This window comes from Erythrolamprus reginae, chromosome 1 (assembly GCF_031021105.1).
Source record: "Erythrolamprus reginae isolate rEryReg1 chromosome 1, rEryReg1.hap1, whole genome shotgun sequence".
In the NCBI taxonomy this organism is placed as follows: domain Eukaryota; kingdom Metazoa; phylum Chordata; class Lepidosauria; order Squamata; family Dipsadidae; genus Erythrolamprus; species Erythrolamprus reginae.
In genome coordinates this window covers 245,313,912-245,334,865 of record NC_091950.1, presented here as the reverse complement: position 1 = coordinate 245,334,865, position 20,954 = coordinate 245,313,912, and the positions used below count along the sequence as shown (strand labels likewise).

General features: G+C 43.4%; 2 protein-coding genes and 1 long non-coding RNA gene across 12 annotated transcripts in view; 2 read left to right on the top strand and 1 right to left on the bottom strand.

Moving 5' to 3' along the window:
* Nucleotides 1-10,415, top strand: part of ETF1 (eukaryotic translation termination factor 1) — a 34,888-nt gene extending 24,473 nt beyond the window's left edge. For both annotated transcript variants that reach the window (XM_070732723.1, XM_070732725.1), the window contains 3 exons: nucleotides 991-1,055; nucleotides 2,309-2,456; nucleotides 8,492-10,415. In XM_070732723.1, the coding sequence (XP_070588824.1) occupies nucleotides 991-1,055; nucleotides 2,309-2,456; nucleotides 8,492-8,574 (296 nt within the window). In that variant the 3' untranslated portion in view covers nucleotides 8,575-10,415. The remainder of the gene's footprint in view (nucleotides 1-990; nucleotides 1,056-2,308; nucleotides 2,457-8,491) is intronic.
* A 3,680-nt stretch (nucleotides 10,416-14,095) lies between these two features.
* LOC139156740 (uncharacterized) lies at nucleotides 14,096-20,311 on the bottom strand. The gene is made up of 2 exons (XR_011557374.1): nucleotides 20,132-20,311; nucleotides 14,096-15,145 (listed from the first exon to the last, which is right to left on the bottom strand). It is a non-coding gene; the product is annotated as an uncharacterized lncRNA (long non-coding RNA).
* The window catches only part of FBXW11 (F-box and WD repeat domain containing 11), an 89,194-nt gene continuing 87,866 nt past the window's right edge, over nucleotides 19,627-20,954 (top strand). For 2 of the 9 annotated variants that reach the window (XM_070732716.1, XM_070732717.1), the window contains exon 1: nucleotides 20,324-20,578. Coding sequence is in view for 3 of the 9 variants with exons in the window: in XM_070732722.1 (XP_070588823.1) it covers nucleotides 20,534-20,578 (45 nt within the window). In the remaining 6 variants the exon portion in view is untranslated. Of the gene's footprint in view, nucleotides 19,731-20,246; nucleotides 20,579-20,954 lie in introns of those variants that run through there. The other 7 variants (XM_070732721.1, XM_070732718.1, XM_070732715.1 and 4 more) reach the window with 6 other exon arrangements.

Here is a 20,954-nt window from a genome sequence, read left to right as displayed (position 1 = left end):
AGACGAAACAATGTTTCCCGTAGGAAACAATGTAAAATAAATTAATGCGTGCAAGCCAAAAAAAATAAATAGCAAAAGCGGCGCTCCGCTGGCCGCCGTCACCCGGCTGTCACCTCTTGAAACAGCCAGGGGGCTTCTCGGTGTTCTCCCGAATACCGAACCCGAACTTTTGCTGAACTTCCGGGTTCGGCGTTCGGCAGGCCGCCGAGAAGCCCCTCCGCCCGGCTGTTGCCTTTTGAAACAGCCGGGGGGCTTCTCAGCGTTCTCCTGAACACCGAACCCAGAAGTTCAGCAAAAGTTCAGGTTCGGCGTTCGGGTTCAGGAGGGCACCGAGAAGCCCCGCCGCCCGGCTGTCACCTTGCCAGAAGTCCATGTTTCGGCCGGCCAGGAAGGACGTCTTCGTGACATCAAAGCTCCGCCCATGGAATTCCCTATTGGGATTCCCCACCTCCATTTGAGCCTCCCCACCGGCCGACAGCTCCGCGGCTGTTGGTTTCCTTAAATTGGTGAAAGCAAATCTGAATGTTCTTTCTTCAAGAAGATAGCCAATATCCATATAAACTAGTAATTTTCTCTTGCATCTTCTTCCTTTCTTAACAAACAATATTTTAGTATATTTTTTATGTCAAAGAGGAGTGTAATATGTGGTAAAGCATCATCTGGGTGGAAGATTTACTTTACTGCACGCTGCTGTGGCCTGGAGGTGGAGCTCTTGCTTCACAATCAAGAGGTTTTGAGTTCAGTCCTAGGTAGAGGCAGATGTAGAGTCTCCTGCTTGGGCATGGGGTTGGACTAGATGACCTACAAGGTCCCTTCCAACTCTGTAAATCTGTTAACTGTAAATCTGTTAACTGATTACGACTGCTCTCCAAAATGACTAGATTCTTTAATCTGTATTGGTAATATTCATGTAATGCTAATTGGATAATCTGATTTCACTTTAGAAAATTGTGCTAGTAATGCATTTTATTCTTTTTTCCCCTCCTGCAGAAGAGAAGATTCTTTATTTGACACCAGAACAAGAAAAAGATAAATCCCACTTCACAGATAAAGAGGTATTTATCAAAAGCCAGGGGTTTATTATTATTTTTCCCATCTGAGGCATTTTGATGATGATCATTTCAGTGGAAACCTCCCAGATAAATCACAAGAGTATGGGAAATTTCATATAATTGTACTCTAGCTAAGTTTGTGCTGGAATGGAAATTAATGTAGTAAAGAATTGTGTTTAGAATTCAATAACATGGGCAATACCAATCCTCTTTCCTAGATACACAAATTAATTGTATTAATAAGCCGCCTAGCATCATTAAGATGGTGGCTATGGAATTAAATGAATGAATAAAAATAATTACCTATCTTTCTTCAATCCAGTCTTTATTTATTATTTTATTATTTGGGTCTTCAGGAAAGGACTGGAAGCACTCCTTTCCAAGCACACAGTTTCTAATAATCATGGTATCATGTATTCCCTCTAATGCTATGAAGCAGTGGGGGCCCCATGCTGCTTCTCCTTGCCTTAGTAGACAAGAGCATGGACATGAAGCAATGCCCTTGGAATATATTGTTTTAAAAAATAGTTGCCATCAGAAAGAAACCAAATCGACTGCTGTAATAGTTTTATTTCTGTTCTATGCCTTTAAGAATTAAGTTTCTACTATTATCTTTTATGAAACTTTTTTGACATTATTTTTAGAACATGTTGCTGGATTTATGGGTTTTTGCAGAATCCGAGGAGAAAAATGGGAAAGTTCTTATAATAGAGCCCCTGAAGTCTGTTGTGTTTTCTACAAACAAGGGGTTGGAAAAAAATAGTCATACATCTAGAATTGTTTAAAACATTTACCAAGATAATGGAGATTTTAAGAGAAGGGGAGTTGCTTTGGATTCCCAATAATCAGCAAAATAACCTTTTTTGTTCTTTTGTTCTCTCTCCTTTGACAATAATAGAGCACACTGGAATTAGCAAGCAGATAATTCTGTAAATGTGATAGTTTTTAAATCTATGGTTTCAAACTAGGATTCTAAACGGTATAAGTAATATCCAGAACATGGCCATGATATGGAGATATTTATATAACAATGACATAAGTGACATACACTTGCTAACAATTCATTATGGTGTGATGGTGCTAGGGTTTATACACTACAGAAGGTGAATGAAAGGCATTGTTCTGCTTATTTTTTTATTGCATTCTTTATCTTGGCAATGCAGTATTCTGTGTCTAATGATGTAAATACTGTTTGTACATCGCTTACTGATTTCAAACATTGCTAATAGGCACACTTCAAATATCATCTCTTTTAGACGGGACAGGAGCATGAACTCATAGAAAGTATGCCTCTTCTTGAGTGGTTTGCAAACAACTACAAGAAATTTGGGGCCACGTTGGAAATTGTGACAGACAAGTCACAGGAAGGATCCCAGTTTGTGAAAGGATTTGGAGGGATTGGAGGTAAATGGAAAATGAAAACAGTAGAGTGCATTATTACTATCTGCCTTCATGGTTGTGTCTCATTTGGCAAGATTGTCAAAATTTTGCACAATTTCAATGGAGAATGCTAACAATCCTGTGAAATTTCAACAAATGATTGTTTTGGCATTTGCGCTAAATATTATTTACAGTACTCTCTTATACCACTAGTTTTATCCTACTTTTTTTGGCATAAATTGTGTTTTACATTGCTAGAATTTACAGTTCTAACCATATTTCCTCATTTGGCAAATGGTTACAATATATTAATATACAACATAATGAATTACTTCAAATTTATTTTCAAGGGATGCTTTATGTAGACTGATTTGTAGTGATTAAAGATGATAATATAAATATGCCTAGTGTAAAAAGTGCAATAAGAATTTAAAGCAAATTACCACATGGAGAATATATGTTTATAATAATAATTATCCAATAATTTTGTCAGATAGCTTAAGTTTCCTGTACATCTGATAGCTGGCAGGCTTCTTTGAAAATGTTTACTTGGAAAAACATTTATTGAACTTAATGAGAACTTAATGAGATTTGCATTGCAGTAAGAATAGCTATCGCTGATTGCTGGAATAGATGAGATGTAAATGCTGCCTTTCTCCATAGTGGTAGAACTATCATCCAGGATGGGTTGATCTTGTCCAATCAGCTGAGGACTGCTAATTGTAATTTGGGTGCTTCGCCTTGTCTGGAAGTCCCAGTTATGACTCAGACCTCGAACTAGACGGATATGGCTTCATCAAACCATTCCTGTGAATTCCACCTTCTCTAAACCTTTAATCATGAGTTTCTGTAATCCAGCTCCTCAGTTGCCATCAGAGGGCTCAGTGGATTTTTGCAGACCATTATCCAAGCCTCTGCCGGTCGGAGGTACAAGGCCACAGAATGGGATGAGTGCAAGCAGGACAAGGCCCTTCAAAAACTATGTGTAAATCTCTGATTTAGCCGGAACTCATCCCACTTCCAAATCCTCAGCAACTCCAGGGGCTCACAAGACAGCATGGGGACCAATGACCAATTCTCTCTGGACACTGCTCAAATTTGCCTATCTGACAATCAGCTCTGGGGTCCACTTGAGTTTCTAGGACCGTCCATCCATCCTGCTTCCAGATTGGCCACCCTAGCCGAGCAGTAGGCTCTTATGATTCAGATGAATCCTGCCAACTTCCATGCCTTGGTTTCCACCGCTATTGAACAGGATTCGGCAGCAGCTCTTGACAGGGTCATAGCCTTCCTCCCCCAAGGGTGGAGACCCTCCAGCCAGCAACCCATTCGGGGGGGACTAACTGGTCCCTCCGCTTGCAGTGAGAGTCCTTTTTTCTGCTCCCAGGGCTTCTCTGGGGATGAGCAGTCTGCTATCTCTCAAGATGAGAAGCACTTGGATGTCGAGCTCTCAGAGGACGAGGACTTTGCCCCAGATCCCCCAGCCACGCTATCTAATCCAGCCCTATTCAGCTTCCTCTTATTCAAGGCCCAGATGGCGGAGGACCTAGAGGTTACCCAGACCACCCCATCGGACGGGACTGTTCCACTATTTGTCGAGCAAATTCCTGAGTCGGAGTTGGTCCCAGCTTTTCAACTTTTTGTCAACATTGTTCAGCGACAGTGGACTGGTCCAGCTTCAGGACCATCTACTAGGACAACTGATTGTCACCATTCTCTCAAATTCTGCTAGTCTCTTCTGTGGACACCGCAGTGACGGCCTTATACTCTCCCACAATTACACCGGAGGAAGCTCCTTTGCTCGAAGGGCAGACATTCAGAGCAGGCACTGCAGAAAGTTTACCGAGTGGCCACCTGGGCAGTGAGGATGGTGTTTATTGCGTCTTCAATCGCTTTTCCTTAATTTGACTCCGTCAGCTCCAGGAGCACAGGACCTGAGGGTGCAACAGGACATTACCAAATTAATTGTGGTAATCCAATTTTCAGCGGACTCAACCTTGCAAGCTTCTAAAGCCATAGCAGCATCTGTTTGTGATCAGATACAGTGGCTGAGGCAGTGGCACTCGGACATATGCCATAAGTTGGCAGCTGGCATCAGCTCCCTTCAAGGGACGTCCTAGACCTAATTTTGGAATCTAGCGACCGTAAAAAGATTCTTCCCTCCTTTACCTGCAAGGGACGGTCCAGGTCATCCCCCTACTCCTGGCTGTCCTTTCAAGTGGCCAACCAGCCGTCATGTAACCTCAGATACCAAGGTCAGTATAACACCAGGCACCACCAGTATCAGCACAGGTCCAGCCGTGGGAGACAGTTTAAATGGTGCTTTCAGGGAGGTGGAGGTTGCTCTGGGTGACACCTCTTTTAATTCCCTCTCCGATCTTCCTATTGGGGGCTGCTTGTCCTTGCTCTTTGTCCTCCGATGGGAGCTTCTCACCCATCCAGGACAAGTGGATCAGGGAGACATTACTTGGTCTCTTGGAATTTCTCTCCGCTTGCACTTCCCCCGCCCCACCCTGGGAAGATGTTTATTAGGTGTCTGGTAACCAGAGACCCTTCGGTGAAACAGCTCATGAATTCTGTGATCCAATACCTGCTGGACATTCAAGCTACCCAGCAGGTGCCATCTCATTGAATTGGACAGGGGTATATTATTATTATTATTATTCGTAGTTCCCAAAGCCTCAGGGGTGTGTGTGTGTGTGTGTGTGTTTGTTACAGAACTATTCTGAATCTGAGGTGTTTGAACCACTATGTAAAATACCGGCAGTTCAAAATGCACTCACTCCAATCCATTCTTGTTGGAGTATGCAAGGGAGATTTCCTAGCCCCAATAGACCTCACCAAAGCCCACTCTCACCATCCATAGTGCCTCCAGTTCTGCTACGCAGGTAGGCATTTCAATATAGGATTCTTCCATTTGGTTTATCCTCCGCGCCTCGCGTCTTCATGAAATGCTGGCGGTAGTAGCAGCTCACCTCCTGTCCATGTCTGTGTGGGTACAGTGTTATCTCAATGACATCCTAATCCAGTCTTCTTCAAAACACCTTGCCTTAAGTCATCTGCAGTTAATTTTAGAGACTCTGAGTCACTATGGGTTCTCAACCTTTCCACCCCTTACCCCTTACTCCGTCTAGAGGCCATTATTGATTTAGTTGAAGATAGAGAGTCCCTGCCCTAAGAAAGATAGGGCAGCATTAGGGAGCTCTCTGGTCTTATCTAACACCAGTGGTTAGATTTCCTTCCTCTCTTCCATCCTGCAGATGATTTTGGCAATTTCGATCACGCCTTGTGCACTTCTACATTTAAGGGATTTCCAATGGTTTTTACCCTTCCAGAAGTCCGGTTGCAGCATCTGCATGACAAAGATCCTGATCTCAGATGTTTGTATATCCCTGACCTGGTGGCATTCCCCAGCCATTTTGCAGGGCTGTCTGTTCTGGAAACCCAACCGTCTGGTAATCACCATAGATGCCAGTCTGATTGGGTGGGGTGCCCACTCCCAAATCTTAATGACTCAGGGAAGATGGAAGCCAAGTGTGCCATCAATTGGCTGGAACTCAGGGCTACTCATTTGGCCCTCAAGCATTTCTCCCACCTGGTTGCTGAACGGCACATACTTGTCCTCACAGACGTGATGGTCAAGGCGCATGTGAACAGGAAGGGACCCGATCACAAACCTTGATGCAGGAAGCTATGAAAGCCATGGGCCTCTGGGCAGAGCATTACCTTCTGTCTCTCTCAGCGGACAACATCTCCAGGGTGTCCAACACACAAGCGGACTGTTTCAATTGGACAACTGTTGATCTGACGGAGTGTGACTGCACCCTCTCTCTTCAAGGACCTGACCAACATCTTTGGTCTTCCGGCAGTTGACCTCTTCGCAACCCCAGAGAACGCCCAGCTGCCGAGATTCCTCTCAAAGTTCCAGTCCCACGGAGCAGAGACGGTCAACGCCCTTTGGCTCCGGGACCTGCTATATGCCTTTCCTCCACACTCTATCCTACCCAAGGTCATTCAGAAAATCTTGGACGAACGGGCAGAGGTGATACTGTTGGCCCCAGCGACCTTGGTTTGCTGACTTGAACGGGCTGTTGGTGCCCCGCATTGGCTGGTCTCTGTACGGGAGGATTTGCTTAGCCAGAGACTGTTGGTTCACCCGGACCTGGGATGGCTCAGACTGACCGACTGGCACTTTGCATGAGCGGATGCATCGTTTGGACAAAGGGTACTCCAGCTGATTCTTGCCGATGGCACTCGGTGAGGGGTCCAGTTCCCTCCCTCCCTCCCAAGGACAGACTGCTTGCTTAGTTCCACCCACTATGGAGAAGAGGCGTTGGTCTTACCTGATACATCTTTTCTCCTAGAGTGGAACTATCATCCAGTCCCACCCAAGTTCCTCTGGGCAGGAACAGCTTGTGGTTTCCGTGGATAGTGTTGAATGGTTTCCTCCTGCCATGTCTGCAGATTCCTGTATTCCTTATTTCTGGATGTTACCACATCCAGTCTGTAATTCTCAGCTTCGTCATAACTGGGTTTTCTAGTCAAGGTGAAGCACCCAAATTCAAATTACCAGATTCAGTCCTCAGCTGATTGGACAAAATCAACCCATCCTAGATGATAGTTCCACCCGATGAGAAGAGGCGTATGATATAAGATCAACACCCCTTCTCATTTTTGGTTGAACCAAAGGTGGTAAACAGATTGAGCGAAATACATTAACAGTATACAGTTAGTCCTTGACTTATGATCACAGTTGAACACAACATTTCTGTTACCAAGTGAGACAGTTGAGTTTTGCCCCATGTATGACTTTTCTTGTGACAGTTGTTAATCACTGCAGTTAAGTTGATAATACAGTTGTTAAATGTGTCTCGTTTCCCAATTGACTTTGCTTGACAGAAGGTAGCAAAAAGTAGTCATATGATCCTGGGACATAGCAACTGTCAATTGCTAAGCATCTGAATTTTGATCATGTGACCATGGGATTGCTGCAATAGTCATAAGTATGAAAAAGGATAACAAGTCACTTTTTTCAATGTTGTTGTAACACAGTCATTAAAAACTATTGTAAGGGGAGGACTACCTGTACTAAAAAAAATGGTGAGAAAGATGGTTGGCATTGGGTGAGACAGTGCGCTGAATGCATGTGTATCCTGATATGAGAACAACATCGTGGTTTGTAAACTTACCTTTATATATGAATTAATCTGTTTTGATTTAGCATAATGCTGCTGCTTTAACTAGGATGTAGATTGCCTGCTCTTACTTATGGTGACAATGCTATCCTTCCTTATTCCATCATGCACTGTAGATGCCAGATATTCTCTGAATTTGGGATGATGGCTAGAAATAGTTGGTGGGTTGAAGAAAAATACAAATATTTCCTTGTATTCTGTAAAGAGATCTGAAAATGTCATGTGTGAATATCTCCAGGAATAGTATTTAACGTAGGAGATAATTTCACAGCACATTATTTGCCACACTATTTGTTTATAGCAAGATCGCAGTAAGAATTTAAGAATGGTTTCAATCATTTGCTATTTTTATGACAATTGTTATCTATTCCTCTTTTTTTGACAAATATATGCTATTCAGGCTATAACCCAGATACCAGTCACTTTAAACTTATGCTTTTCTGTGTTAAGTTAGACATTCTTTGTCAGTTCCACCCCATCCTTATTTCAGCAGTTTTCCCAAATGTAGTAAAGTTTGTATATATACTATTGTTGAATTTTTTAAAATATATTTGACATAGAAGTGGATGAGAAATGTTTTAAAACTGAACTGAAATGTTATCATGTGCTACAAATCAGCATATTTTTAGAGGTCAAATTAGCGATGCTGGTAATATGAATTCTTAGTGGCAAACAATTTAAATTGAGATTTTTTAATATAACTTTTTAAAGTGTGTTCTAACATGAATAAAAATGTTCAACACTAGAGGAAAGGAAATATAATCTAGTTCAGTACTTTGGTATCAGAAAGCAGGTTTTGTGCTGAATGTTCTTCATAAATAGGAAGTATTTGTAATATCTTCCCTTTAACGTTTATTTCCAAAGGTATCTTGCGGTACCGAGTGGACTTCCAGGGAATGGAATACCAAGGAGGCGATGATGAATTTTTTGACCTTGATGACTACTAGGTAGTCGGCCTGGGTCTGGCAAATGTGCCTCACCCCTCCAGCATCCAACCCAAGGAGAAAACTCATGATGGAAAACAAAACAGATCCCTGCCTTAGAATTGGAGTATTTCCAGAACTTTATCCAGAACATCGGGTTTCAAAAAAAAGAAAGGGAAAGAAAGCAAACCCTACTGATTTGTCATAGTGTCAGTACAGCAGCACTCTACTAGATTTCTATAATGCCATTTGGACTAATTAAAAAAAAATCCCAGTTTTTACTTTTACTTAATGGTGAAATTGGTTGCTCTTGTATTTTATGAAAATGATTTTTTTAACCTTCAGCTACATTAACTGCTCTCAACCTTCATTTGAAACAAAGTAATTACACTTGTTTGTTTCTTACTTTGATAGAAGGAAATATATTGCTGCTTTTTGCAGTGATACGACCCATTTACATGGCGTTCTTGGCTTAGACTGCAGAAGAACCATCTTAGAGAGACCGTGTTCCTATTGTTCCCAATCTACAGTGGTGGAAGTAAAAGGAATTAAACTCTCTGCTGTGCCAGCTTTGAAAGGTGTGACTTTAAATTTGGGAGGTCCACCTATGTCATTCTTAGACTGCAAAAACACTGTTTGTATAAATCAGGAAGTGTGTTTCATTAAAGAAAATTTGAAGTGCCAGGGTCTCAGCAGGCTTATCCGGGATTATGAGTTGTGTGGCCTTCACTTTTCCCTTTTGTCAGTCAATAAACAGTTTCCACAAGCAAGCTAATACTGCTTACGCTTGGTTCTGTACTTTACTAGGTTTTTTTTAATGTTTTGCTTTGGGACTGCATAAGCTGCCTTGGTGAACCAACAGCCAACATTCACAAACTGCTTTAAAATGCAATTATCTAGCAAAATGTGACCAACATAAGCCTTGGAACTGGTGGCTATGGAGCTTCTGTAGAAATAAACTTTTTTTAAAAAAGAAGTTAGGCACCAAAGATTCACATTTAACACTATGGCATAGTTCATGCAAGGCAGTTAGCTCACTTTCCTGCATTCCGTTAGGGCTGGCTGATTTTTGAAAGGTACTCTGATATATTTTTTTTTAATGCCTGGCTCTGTTCTCATTTTCCTTATCTATCTACTGTTGGTCAGACTCCCAACCTGCGAACATTGTATATCGTTCCAAATCCTGCCTCACTTGAATTGAAGGGAGAGTTGTCTTAACTAAGCCTTCTCATCACAGTATACACTTAAAAGGTCCAAAATGACTTTCTGTCAATGTGAGCAATAGAATTTGTATCTTTTTATAACTTGGCAAGCAGGCAATGCATGTGTTTGCCCACAGGAAGTTTTCACATTGGGTGGAATCTCTTAGGGAAGCTCTTTATGATTATGAATATTCAGACTGATTTGCCGAAATTGTGATCACAAGCATCCTTAAGCTCTTCAAAGCAGCATACTTTGATTTTGCCATTGTAAATGGGTCTGCTATGACATGATGAGAGAAGAAAAATTGGGTGTAAATTTACAGTTTTGAATATACTGCTTGTTTCACATTTAGGGTATGCAGCTCCTCTTTTTTTTTTTTTTTTTTTGGTAGTTTTATTTTTACTATTTAAGTTTGGAAATGATGCCAAAATTTTGTATCTCTTTAATCAATGTGTGATCTCTGGTGGTATATATTGCATTATATATTGATGTATATATCAATATATACTGATATGTATTACACTTAACACAAACACATTAAAAGGATGAGAATCCTAGCCTTTTGCATACTACGTAGCCTCTTCAGAGAGCTCCCAAGCAGTGATATCTTGGTGTTGTGATGTACAGAAATGGAGAAGAGTATTAAACCATATTTAAGAATATATACTGGATCCTTGACTTTATTTTACTTGGGGGAGGGTTGCAGCATTACCTGCTGCTCATCAAATTGCTTTGATTTTGAAGAGAATATTTACTGTTTCAAACATGCAGTTAGCACCTTATCCTAAATACTGATATGGATAAGCATGGGAGGTGTTTTAAATCACCATTTTATTTTTTGCAATATAGCTCAGAGTGCATAAAGTTTAGACTTTCTCAGGAGTAAATTGTTCAATTTTCCAATCTTAACCATTTTAATCTGCCACAAGTGTCTTAAAGTTACTATGTAACTATGCACAAGCCTTTTTGAGTATAAGACCTACCACTATATGATTTCCCATCATTTCTATTATTTGTTGCTGAAGGTTAACATATTTCTAATCTCTTGCTTGTTAGGAAAGGAATTATTGTAGTGTTCATGCAAAAGCCTTAAAATTAAAATACAATGTTGTCCTTTTCAACTCCCTTTGTCCGAGCATTCCTGCACAGTTAAGAATTTGCACTACTCATATTTACAATTAGGAAACTGTATCATATCCACAGCTGTAACAGCATTTTTAAATCAGCTAGATATCTTTAATCATCTATATAGTTAGTCATAAATGAAATATTCCTCCCAGATTCTCATCTCTGATTGTGGACTAGAAATGTTAGCAACATTATTTAGTGGGGAAGGTACCTGCGTACCAAGTAGAGTAGTACCTCTACTTAAGAACTTAATTCGTTCTGTGGCCAGGTTCTTAAGTAGAAAAGTTTGTAAGTAGAAGCAATTGTCCCCATAGGAATCAATGTAAAAGCAAATAATGCGTGCAAACCCATTAGGGAAGAAATAAAAGCTTGGAATTTGGGTGGGAGGAGGAGGAAGAAAAGGACAGTCGCAGCCCAGAGCGAAGGGCGGCAACTTTTCTCTGGGTGCTGGCAGAGGTTTATTCCCTCTCCAAGCGCCCAGAGAAAGGAAAATGCTTTGTTCGTTCTGGACTGCCAAAGCCTCCTTAAGCGCCACCGATAGGCTCTTCTGTCAGCCCAGAAAAGCCCAAGATGGCTGGGATTAAAGGGGGAATGGCAGGAAACTGGCCAGGCCTTCGTGTTGCTCTCAAATTTCCCGGTCAGAGAAGAAGGGGGCATGATCTAGCTGCCCCCATGCCTGGCGACATAGATGGGTCTTAAGGGTCTTGCGAGGAGGGTGGGGGCAGTGCAAATCTCCGGAGGGAGCTGATTCCAGATGGTCAGGGCCACCAGAGAAGGCTCTTCCCCTAGGCCCCGACAGACGACATTGTCTGGTCAACGGGACCTGGAGAAGGCCAACTTTGTGGGACCTTATCGGCTGCTGGGATTTGTGCAGTAGAAGGCGGTCTCGGAGATATTCTGGTTTGATGCCATAAAGGGCTTTATAGGTCATAACTAACACTTTGAATTGTGACCGGAAATTGATCGGCAACCAATGCAGACTGCCGAGTGTTGGAGAGACATGGGTGTATCTGGGAAGACCCATGACGGCTCGCATGGCCGCATTCTGCAGGATTTGAAGTTTCCAACCAATCTTCAAAGGTAGTCCCATGTAGAGAGTGGCGTAGTAGTGAAACCTTGAGGTAATAAGGGCATGAGTGACTGAGAAAGGACTCCCTATTCAAATAGGGCCGCAACTGGTGCACCAGGCGAACCTAGGCAAATGCCCCCCTCACCACAGCCAAAAGATGGTGTTCTAATGTCAGCTGTGGATTGAGGAGGACGGCCAAGTTGCGGACCCCCACTGAGGGACTCTGTTCCTGCTAAGCTGCGCGCATGTGCGCGCGCACCCCAACCCCCGAGCACCTTTTTCCAAGGGCGCGCAAGGAGCCGCGGCCACAGCCGCGGCCACCCCCCCGCACCTCCGCCCCCCTGGCTTCTCACTGCTGCTTCCCGCCCACCCGATCCGCCTTTTTCTCCTCCGCTTCCCGCCTTGGGGCGCGGCTCCTCCCGCAGCGGTAACAACCGCCCCGCCCCTCTCGCAGTCCCTTCGCTGAGAGCGCTTTTGTCCTGGGCTCGCAGCAAGAAGGCTGCAGGAGAGGCGGGGCAGGCATTCTCACAGCAGAGGCCGGCGAAGGTGATTTTTAATGTCGGACGCGCAGGTGCGCGCGCTCCCCATCCCCCTGCCAGCTTGCTCGGAACATTCAAAATAAGAAAAACCTTCGCAAAGGTCCAACTCAACCCGCAATCTCAGGAGAGCAGGTCTGCGTAGGCTAAAAGTCTCCTTGGCTATAATAGCCACTTCTCCCCCCTTCCCTGGGGTCGTGGCTGGTGCCATACCTGAAACCCAGCTGGGCAAATTTCAGAGAGAGGAACCCCTCCCTCTGGACCCATCCAGATCTGGCATTGAGTAAAATTGGACTGGATCTGGTGGTGTACTGAGCAAAGGTTAAGGTTTTGTGGCCATCACTTCCAGTTTTGTACCAACTGCAGTTTGAAACGAGTGGGAGGCTGCTCAGTACCTCACATGCTGTGGAACAATGGGGGTGGAGTAAGAGTGTAGTCCCTACCACTTAATCCGTGCAATATAGTAAAGTAAAAATCATATGGACCTGGAAATCATACTGCCTTCCAGCATGGATGGCAATTCTAGCATTACCCAAAGGGACTTATTCATTAGCAGTGGGAAAAATAGGCAGCTCAGTTGAATTACTAGTATTATTCAGAGGAACCAAAAAAAAGACTAGAGTGTATAGTCTAAACCAGTGGTGGCAACCTTTTTTTGGCTTGGGTGCCGAAAGGATACATTCAGTGGCAATAGTGTGCATGCATGTCCACATCCATAATGCAATGCCACCGCCCCCCTGTGCATGCACACCTCTTCTCTATGCATGCACACAACCCTACGTGCTTCTCCCCACCCCCACGCATGCCTCTGGACTTCCAGTAGGACCGTTGGGCTGTTTTTGGCTTTTCCCAGGGTTCAGGAAAGCTAGGGTGAGGACTGTTAAATCCATGGTCATGTCTGAACAGGAATGCAAACATGACTCTTTCACTCAACCAGTACAGTCATTAGTGAAGGGTAAGTTTTTAAAAAAATGCTGAGTATGCTCTCAATTCTTTTTCCTGTTCTGCCAACAGCTTTTCTTTGATATTCTGAGAAGAGCAAGTGGAATCTGTCTCCAGGTGATTCAAGCGATTTTAAAAAACAAACAATTAGTCCAGGAGCAAGAATCACAGCTAGGAATATTAAATGGCTCTTTGATAAAGTTACCAAATAATGTATAATTTACTGATGCTTAAAACAAAATGAGATCTCATTACTATCTTCCTGTCAAATTGCCAGGAAGTGTATTCCAGGAACACACTGTTTATTACATTTTAAAGCATAGTTTTCTGCTTCCAGAGGCACATGCATAAGCTAAATGTAGGTCAGCCCTATCATTAGACATTATGCAACTGTCTCACACTCTAAAAACTGTTTTGTGGTCAAGTTGTCCAGTCTGTGGTCTAGTTTACTCATAGAACAGATTGAAGTTATTCAGCCTCCAAGATGAGAGTGGGCTAACTCATATGAATAACAATAATTATAAAACCAACTCTTTAATGAGCAAAGTAGCACAGCAAGTTGTCAACATGCTCTTTTGAGAAAAATCCTATATTAAAAGTGCAAATAATTGTTAATAGAACCCTAACCAAACCGCATGGAATACAAGAAGGAACATGACAGGGCTGCTCCAGTCACCTCTCTTTATTCTGGTTGTTGAAATACTGAATAGAAGTACAAGATGAAAACATTCTGGAAGTCAAGACTAAAAAAAAACATCTTAGAGGAGCTTTTGCAATGACTTGGTGTTGGGGGAGATCCTTAAAGGGAATTGAAATATGAATGGGCAAATCAAAATAATTTATACATTAGCTAGCTTCAAGCTTAATAAACAAAAGATGTAAAAGTTGAAAATATGAAAATAGGGAAAACAAATGATCACTAAAATGGGATTTAAGATTGAGAAGAAATGGCCCTGGAGCCATTTCTGACCCAGTTACCCAACTGCAGCACTGTTTCCTATCTTTTTGAAGTGGGACACAAACAAGCTATAGCATTTAGTCATTAACTACTGTATATTCTTAACATTTTTTAAAAGATTAAAATCTCTAACACCCACCTAAACAAAAACATCTTGACACCGTTTACCTTGTGTCATCCGCTTGCCTCTGGTGGTTTTATATGTAATGCAGAGTTGTCCACCTCAGTGATGAAATTAGGTTTTATCTGGATAAACCTAGCTGTTTGTTCCAAGTTTATCTTAGATAATTTACGATGGCACTAGCACAATCCCAAAATGGTAAGCCCATCAGTGCTTTTACTGTCCTCTGATCATGACATTGTCACATCTCTGATCTGTTATTTTTTCTCTAGTATAGTGTCAGGAGGAATGGTTTGTTAAAAAAAACAAAACAAAATTATGAGTTTTAAGAGAAAGATATAGCCACTACATTTAAAATAATGTAGCCCAAATGAATGAATGTTCCCTTGAAATCCCTAGAAAATGTTACCTAAAATAAAGATCATTTGTCCAAACGGATGTCCAAGTGCTGCCTCTATGTTGGTTGAGGCAGGCAGGATTCCCTTGAGTACCACTTGTTGGGGGTCAAGGGAAAGGGAGGGTCTTGCCTTCTCTTTCTGCTCAGGATCCCCATGGACAATTGGTGGGCCACTGTGTGACACAGAATGCTGGACTCGATGGGCTTTGGCCTGATTCAGCATGGCTCTTCTTATGTTCTTCTGTAAAGGGAAAAGATTAAATTTGATAATTACAAGCTAGAGAAGTTAAAAATAAATCCAACTGCAAGTTTGCAGGTGAAGAGTCGCATACCAGGGAGACCTTGGTGACAACTGAGTGTGTGAGTATCAGCTGTACATATTCCTTTCCAGTCTTTTACCTACTATTGAAAATACTGGGGCTACTAGTTACAAACAGAATTCCGATTTAAAGATGAAAATGTTGATTTGTCAATCTAACCTCATTTCCCCCTCTTCTTTATTAAGATAAAGTCAGCCAAGTGCCAAAAGGAATTACTTTAATTGATTTCAGCCACATTGGGCTTAAGGCACTGTCTCTCAAGACTACTTAAGAGGCAGATCTCTGCATTTTGAACTGGAGATAAAATGAGTTAAAAGCTATTCCACCTACCTTAAGGGAATTAAAAATCATTCTGAACTACTGTGTTTCACAGCGGCCTTGGGTTTTATTTGGCGATCCAGCACAGCTTTGTTAGATACAGCATTGTCTTCAGTCGAGATTTTCATGAAAGCAATATAGTAAGTAGACAAAGACTCCCTTAAGCTGAGCTAAACCTCTAGTGGGACTATGTGGGAAAGTCCATATAATTTTCTTGGCAATTATATATATGGAAGTATTTGCTACATGAGATATACAAACTATCCTGGGGGAACTGCAGAAAGTGCTGTTTTTCTGCCACAATGGGCTAATATGTTCCAGGAGCTGCCAGACATTTTTTGTTAAGCAAATCCAGTTTTATATTGAGTTTACTTCTGAAAAATGGTTACATCACTTTCCAGAATTAGTCATTCCCAGACACTGATGCTGAAATATTTCAACCTAATAAGAACAATTAAAAAACCAATAAGCCAAGGTTGTGTAGATCCCTTATAAAGGAACAAAGTAAAAGGTTGAGATGAACAATTGGGGACATATCTTTAAAATAATTCCAGATAGTGGGAATCCCAAAATAATCCAATTTCTAAATCATTCAGACCATTTTTCTTCCAGCAAACCCTTTTCCATAACCACCCCTACTCCTGGATAGATTCCGCTGATCTAATGCTGTTTAGACATGGTTACTTTCAGGTATAGGCAATCATAGGTAAATGACAATCAATTCTCTACAGATGGTTAATTTTACACAGGAAGTACTTCTAGAATTCCCTCAGGGAAGGGTATGTTTTGGTATGTTTTTAAAACATGAACATTAATTTCACATTTTAAATTGGCAAATGGTAGGCAGATCACCAATTCAAACTCTGCCATTAGACATCCTCAGGAGTTTAATTCAGCAAAGAATGACTGTCGATGCTAAACAACATTTATTAACAATAATTGTTTTTATTTAATGTTGAGTTTAAAATTAGGTTGCCAATTTTTAGTGATTACAAGAATCTCTTAAAGACCATACTTAGCATTTTACATTCCGAAAGTGACATTTCAAGCATTTAGACTTTTATAACATCTTTGTTATTTTTCCTCAAACTACAGGTAATCTTCCACTTACAGTTTGTTCAAAATTACAACTAAAAAAATGACTTATGACCTTTTTTCAGAGTTATGACATTTGCAACATCTCCATGATTATGTTATCAAAATTCAAATGCTTGGCTTTCTGATAAAATCAATGGAGTCAGATTCACTTAGCAATGGGTTACTAACTTACCAACTGCAGTAATTCACTTAACTGGGGCAAGAGAGGTTGTAAAGTGGGGCAAAACTCACTTAACTAATATCTCCCTTTAGCAACAGAAATTTTGGGCTCAATTGTGATAGTCAGGGACTATTACATACATTCTTTTGAAACTGAAGATGGAACTATTTTGTTTATTCAGAGATGCAACTCTATCTTCAAAGAAAATGAAACTTGCCCTTCCAATTATCATCAGTCCACACAAAGAATAAGCAGCCGCCATTGTAAAATATAAAACTTGAAAAAGATCAAGTGAAGCGAGTTGAGTGTTAATGGTTTATGAATACAATACAGTGATCCCCCGATTATTGCGAGGGTTCCGTTCCAGGACCCCTCGCAATGATCGGTTTTTCGCGAAGTAGCGCTGCGGAAGTAAAAACACCATCTGCGCATGCGCAGATGGTGTTTTTACTTCCGCCGCAGCAGCGCGGAGCCGAAGATTGGGGTTTCCCCACCGCCCACGCAAACTCCTCGCTGCCGCTCGCCCCGCCCTTCGCCCGCCCACGCCGTTTGCTCGCGCCGCTTCCCAGCTGAGTCCTGAAGCGAACGGCGTGGGCGGGCGAAGGGCGGGCGAAGGGCGGGCGCGCGGGCAGGCAGGCGGCGGACAAGCCGTTTGGCGAAGGGCGGGCGAGCGGCAGCGAGGAGTTTGCGTGGGCGGTGGGGAAACTCCTCGCTGATGCCCGCCGCTCGCCCTCCCGCCAGCAAGAGGGGGAAGACCCAGGGAAGCCGCCCAGCAGCTGATCTGCCCGGCGCCATCTACGCATGCGTGCCCATAGAAAACAGGGCGCGCATCCGCAGATGGTGTTTTTACTTCCGGGTTTAAAAATCGCCATATAGCTGTTTCGCAATGATCGGGATCGCAATACCCGGGGGATCACTGTATTCATAAAACAGAAAAGCTGAGCCCAAAAATGATTAAATCCAAGTACAGCTGTACTGGATCATAAATTGCCTGTTATCAATGGTTAATGCACAAATACTCAACAATGCTACTATGCTGCAAGAAAACACTTTTGAAAGTTGAGTTGATATCCCACTTCAGTAATGGACAGATACTTTCAGGAGTCATTATGGGTTGCCTTCAATTAGACATGTCCCTCCCACTTCCTCCATGTAATCATATCTGCTCATAAGAAATGTAGATATTTCCAAAGAAGATGCTATGTGTGAAAATTATTCTAATAGTGGCTCATACTGATTATATTCTTATATGGTCAGCATATGAATTTTCATAAAGCTTGTCTTAGACTGGACACATAAAAATGCATGTTTTCCAGAAGTACTTATTTGTATTAAGAGGCCCTTTTTAGTGTGGTTTTCCAGCAATTCCATCTATCAAACAACTCTTTGTTACATGGAAATAATTGCACCATTTTCTTTAGCCAACTGGAAGCAAGACAACTTTGTTGTTTATGACGTGTTTAACATGCTTCTGGTGGGGTCAGCTGATTTGATTCAACATATTCCAAGAAATCACTTTAGCTGGAATTTGTGACAGATTTTTATTTTTTGGGGCTCCAAGATCACCGCAGATGGGGACTACAGTCAAGAAAAATATGTTTGTTCCTGGGGACGCTATGGCAAATCTAGACAGCATACTAAAAAGCAGAGACATCACCCTTCCAAAAAAAGTGTGCATAGTCAAAGTTATGGTGTTCCCAGTTGCAATGTTTGGCAACTGGGAAAGTTGGACCATAAGGAAGGCTGAGTGCCAAAGAATTGAGGCCTTTCAACTATTGTGCTGGAGGAGATTCCTGTGAGTCCCTTGGACTGGAAGGCGATCCAACCAGTCAGTCCTATAGGAGATCAAACCTGACTGCTCTTTAGAAGGCCAGATCCTGAAGATGAAACTCAAATATTTTGGCCACCAAATGAGAAGGAAGGACTCACTGGAGAAGAGCCTAGTGCTGGGAAACATCGAGGGCAAACGAAGAAGGGGACCGCAGAGAATGAAGTGGCTGGATGGGGTCATTGAAGCAGATAGGGTGAGCTTAAAGGGACTCCAGAGGATAGTAGAGGACAGGAAGGCCTGGAGGAACCTTGTCCATGGGGGCCAAGATGGGTTGGATAGGACTTGGCAACTAACAACAAAAAATATTTTTTCAAGACTTCTCAAAAAGACTTTCTAAGGCACAATTGTCCAACTCCCAGATTACAAGACAAAAGTGAAAGCAAACAGCAAAAGAAAAGAGAAAGATCTCAGAAACAGTTATAGTTAATATTGGATACGATTTGATTCACTAATTGCATATTATCAAACATTGGAGGAAGAAAACACATTTTCTTGAATTATGTCATGGTATATACAGCATTAAATTTAAAGCGCACTTAAATAACTGCAGACATTATTATTCACTTTCTTTTAAGTTGTGCATTAGCCGCCTGTCATTTAAAAAAAAAAACCAGCAATATTTCACGTTTAGGTAGCCTAAAAACAGAAAATCAGCGAACTCTGTAGGAACTTCATATAAGGCCCTCCATCTCCAAAGACTTATAAACCGGGCCTTCTTTTCATATACACTGCTCAAAAAAAATAAAGGGGACACTTAACAACAAAATATAACTCCAAGTAAATCAAACTTCTGTGCAATCAAATTGTCCGCTTAGGAAGCAACACTGATTGACAGTCAATTTCACATGCTGTTGTGCAAATTCAACTTTGTACAGAACAAAGTATTCAATGAGAATATTTCATTCATTCAGATCTAGGATGTGTTCTTTGAGTGTTCCCTTTATATATTTTTTTAGCAGTATATATAGCGCAGCCGCTCCGAAGCCGGAGCTGCCTTTTCGTGGTCCCGACGACCGGCCGCTCCGAAGCGAGCCAGCCAGAGCGGTGCCAAGTCCACCGACGGCTTTGGATGCGGAGGAAAAGCTCCCTCACACAGCAGGTATTTCCACTACCAACACCATGAGTCCGCGGCTCCGGAATCCGCCAGGCCCCCGTTGGGCTGGCGGCGCTTCGGCTGAGGCCTCAAGAGGCGAGGTGGGAGCCCGAGGAGTGACTCAGCATGTGGCGGCGGCAGTTGCCGCGGCCTAGTCATCTCTCGCCGCCAATTCCGGGAAAGGCCTCCAGGGAGGAAAGGGTGGACCCGCGGAGCCCTCGAAGGAAGTGCGAAGATGCCTTTTATTCTTCCAGCGAGTTCCGAATTCCGCTCCCCACAACTCCCCCCCACCACGGAGGGAGGGGGGAAAGAGAGGCAGACGTATGCATGCTGGGAAATCGAGTTTTCTTAGGCCGCTCCACCCAAGTACAGGGTTGGGGGGGGGTTTGGAGGGGGGCTAATTTCACCTCCTGCATGTCGGCCTTTGTAGTCTTTTTTTTTTCGCGCCGGTGGCCGCAAAGCATGTCGGGTACGGTGGTTTCTTAGTTCCCCTGCGGCGGCGGAGGGTTGTGTCGCATCCCAGCAGCCGAACCAGGGCCGCGGCGGTTTTGCCGCTGGTGTTGCAACCGCGTCGGCTAAGCTACCTCACTTCCTCTTCCGGGCGCGCGGCCGAGGGACAGGAGGAGGCGGCGGCGTTGGTGGCGGCGACGACGACGACGACGGCGGGTCAGTCGGTCGATCTGTCGGAGCCGGCGACGGCTCTCCTCCTTTTCCGACTCCTCTCTGAGACGAGGGGGTCGACTGCGGGGTTTCCTCTCCCCCTGGCCGAGGAGGAGCCGTTTTCGCCACAACCGCTGCTGCCGCGCGCGATGGAGCCGGAGTCGGTGATCGAGGATAAGACCATCGAGTTGATGGTGAGTGAGCGGGGGCTCCGCAAGAGAGCCGGTGCGGATCCTCTCTCTCTCCCTCTCTCTGTCCCCTATTCTTCTTCCCTCAGGGCGGCCTTCGCTGAGGGGGGGGGAGGAGAACGCCACAACGGCGGCGTCGCCAGGAGGGGGGGAGGGGAGAGAAAGGAAGGGGAGGCGCCGGCGCGGTGGGAGATGGTCTTTGTAGGCCTCGATTTCGGCAGAGGGGGGGGCTTTCTCATCTCCCTCTTCCATTGCTGGGAGGGGGCGGGTCTCGCGCTGAGGCGCGCTTCCCCCTCTCTCCCCATCCCCCACCCCACCTCTGGCTGAAGGACAAGAGCCTCCTTTCCATCACACAGTATAAAGGAGCCGCGCTGAATCCTGC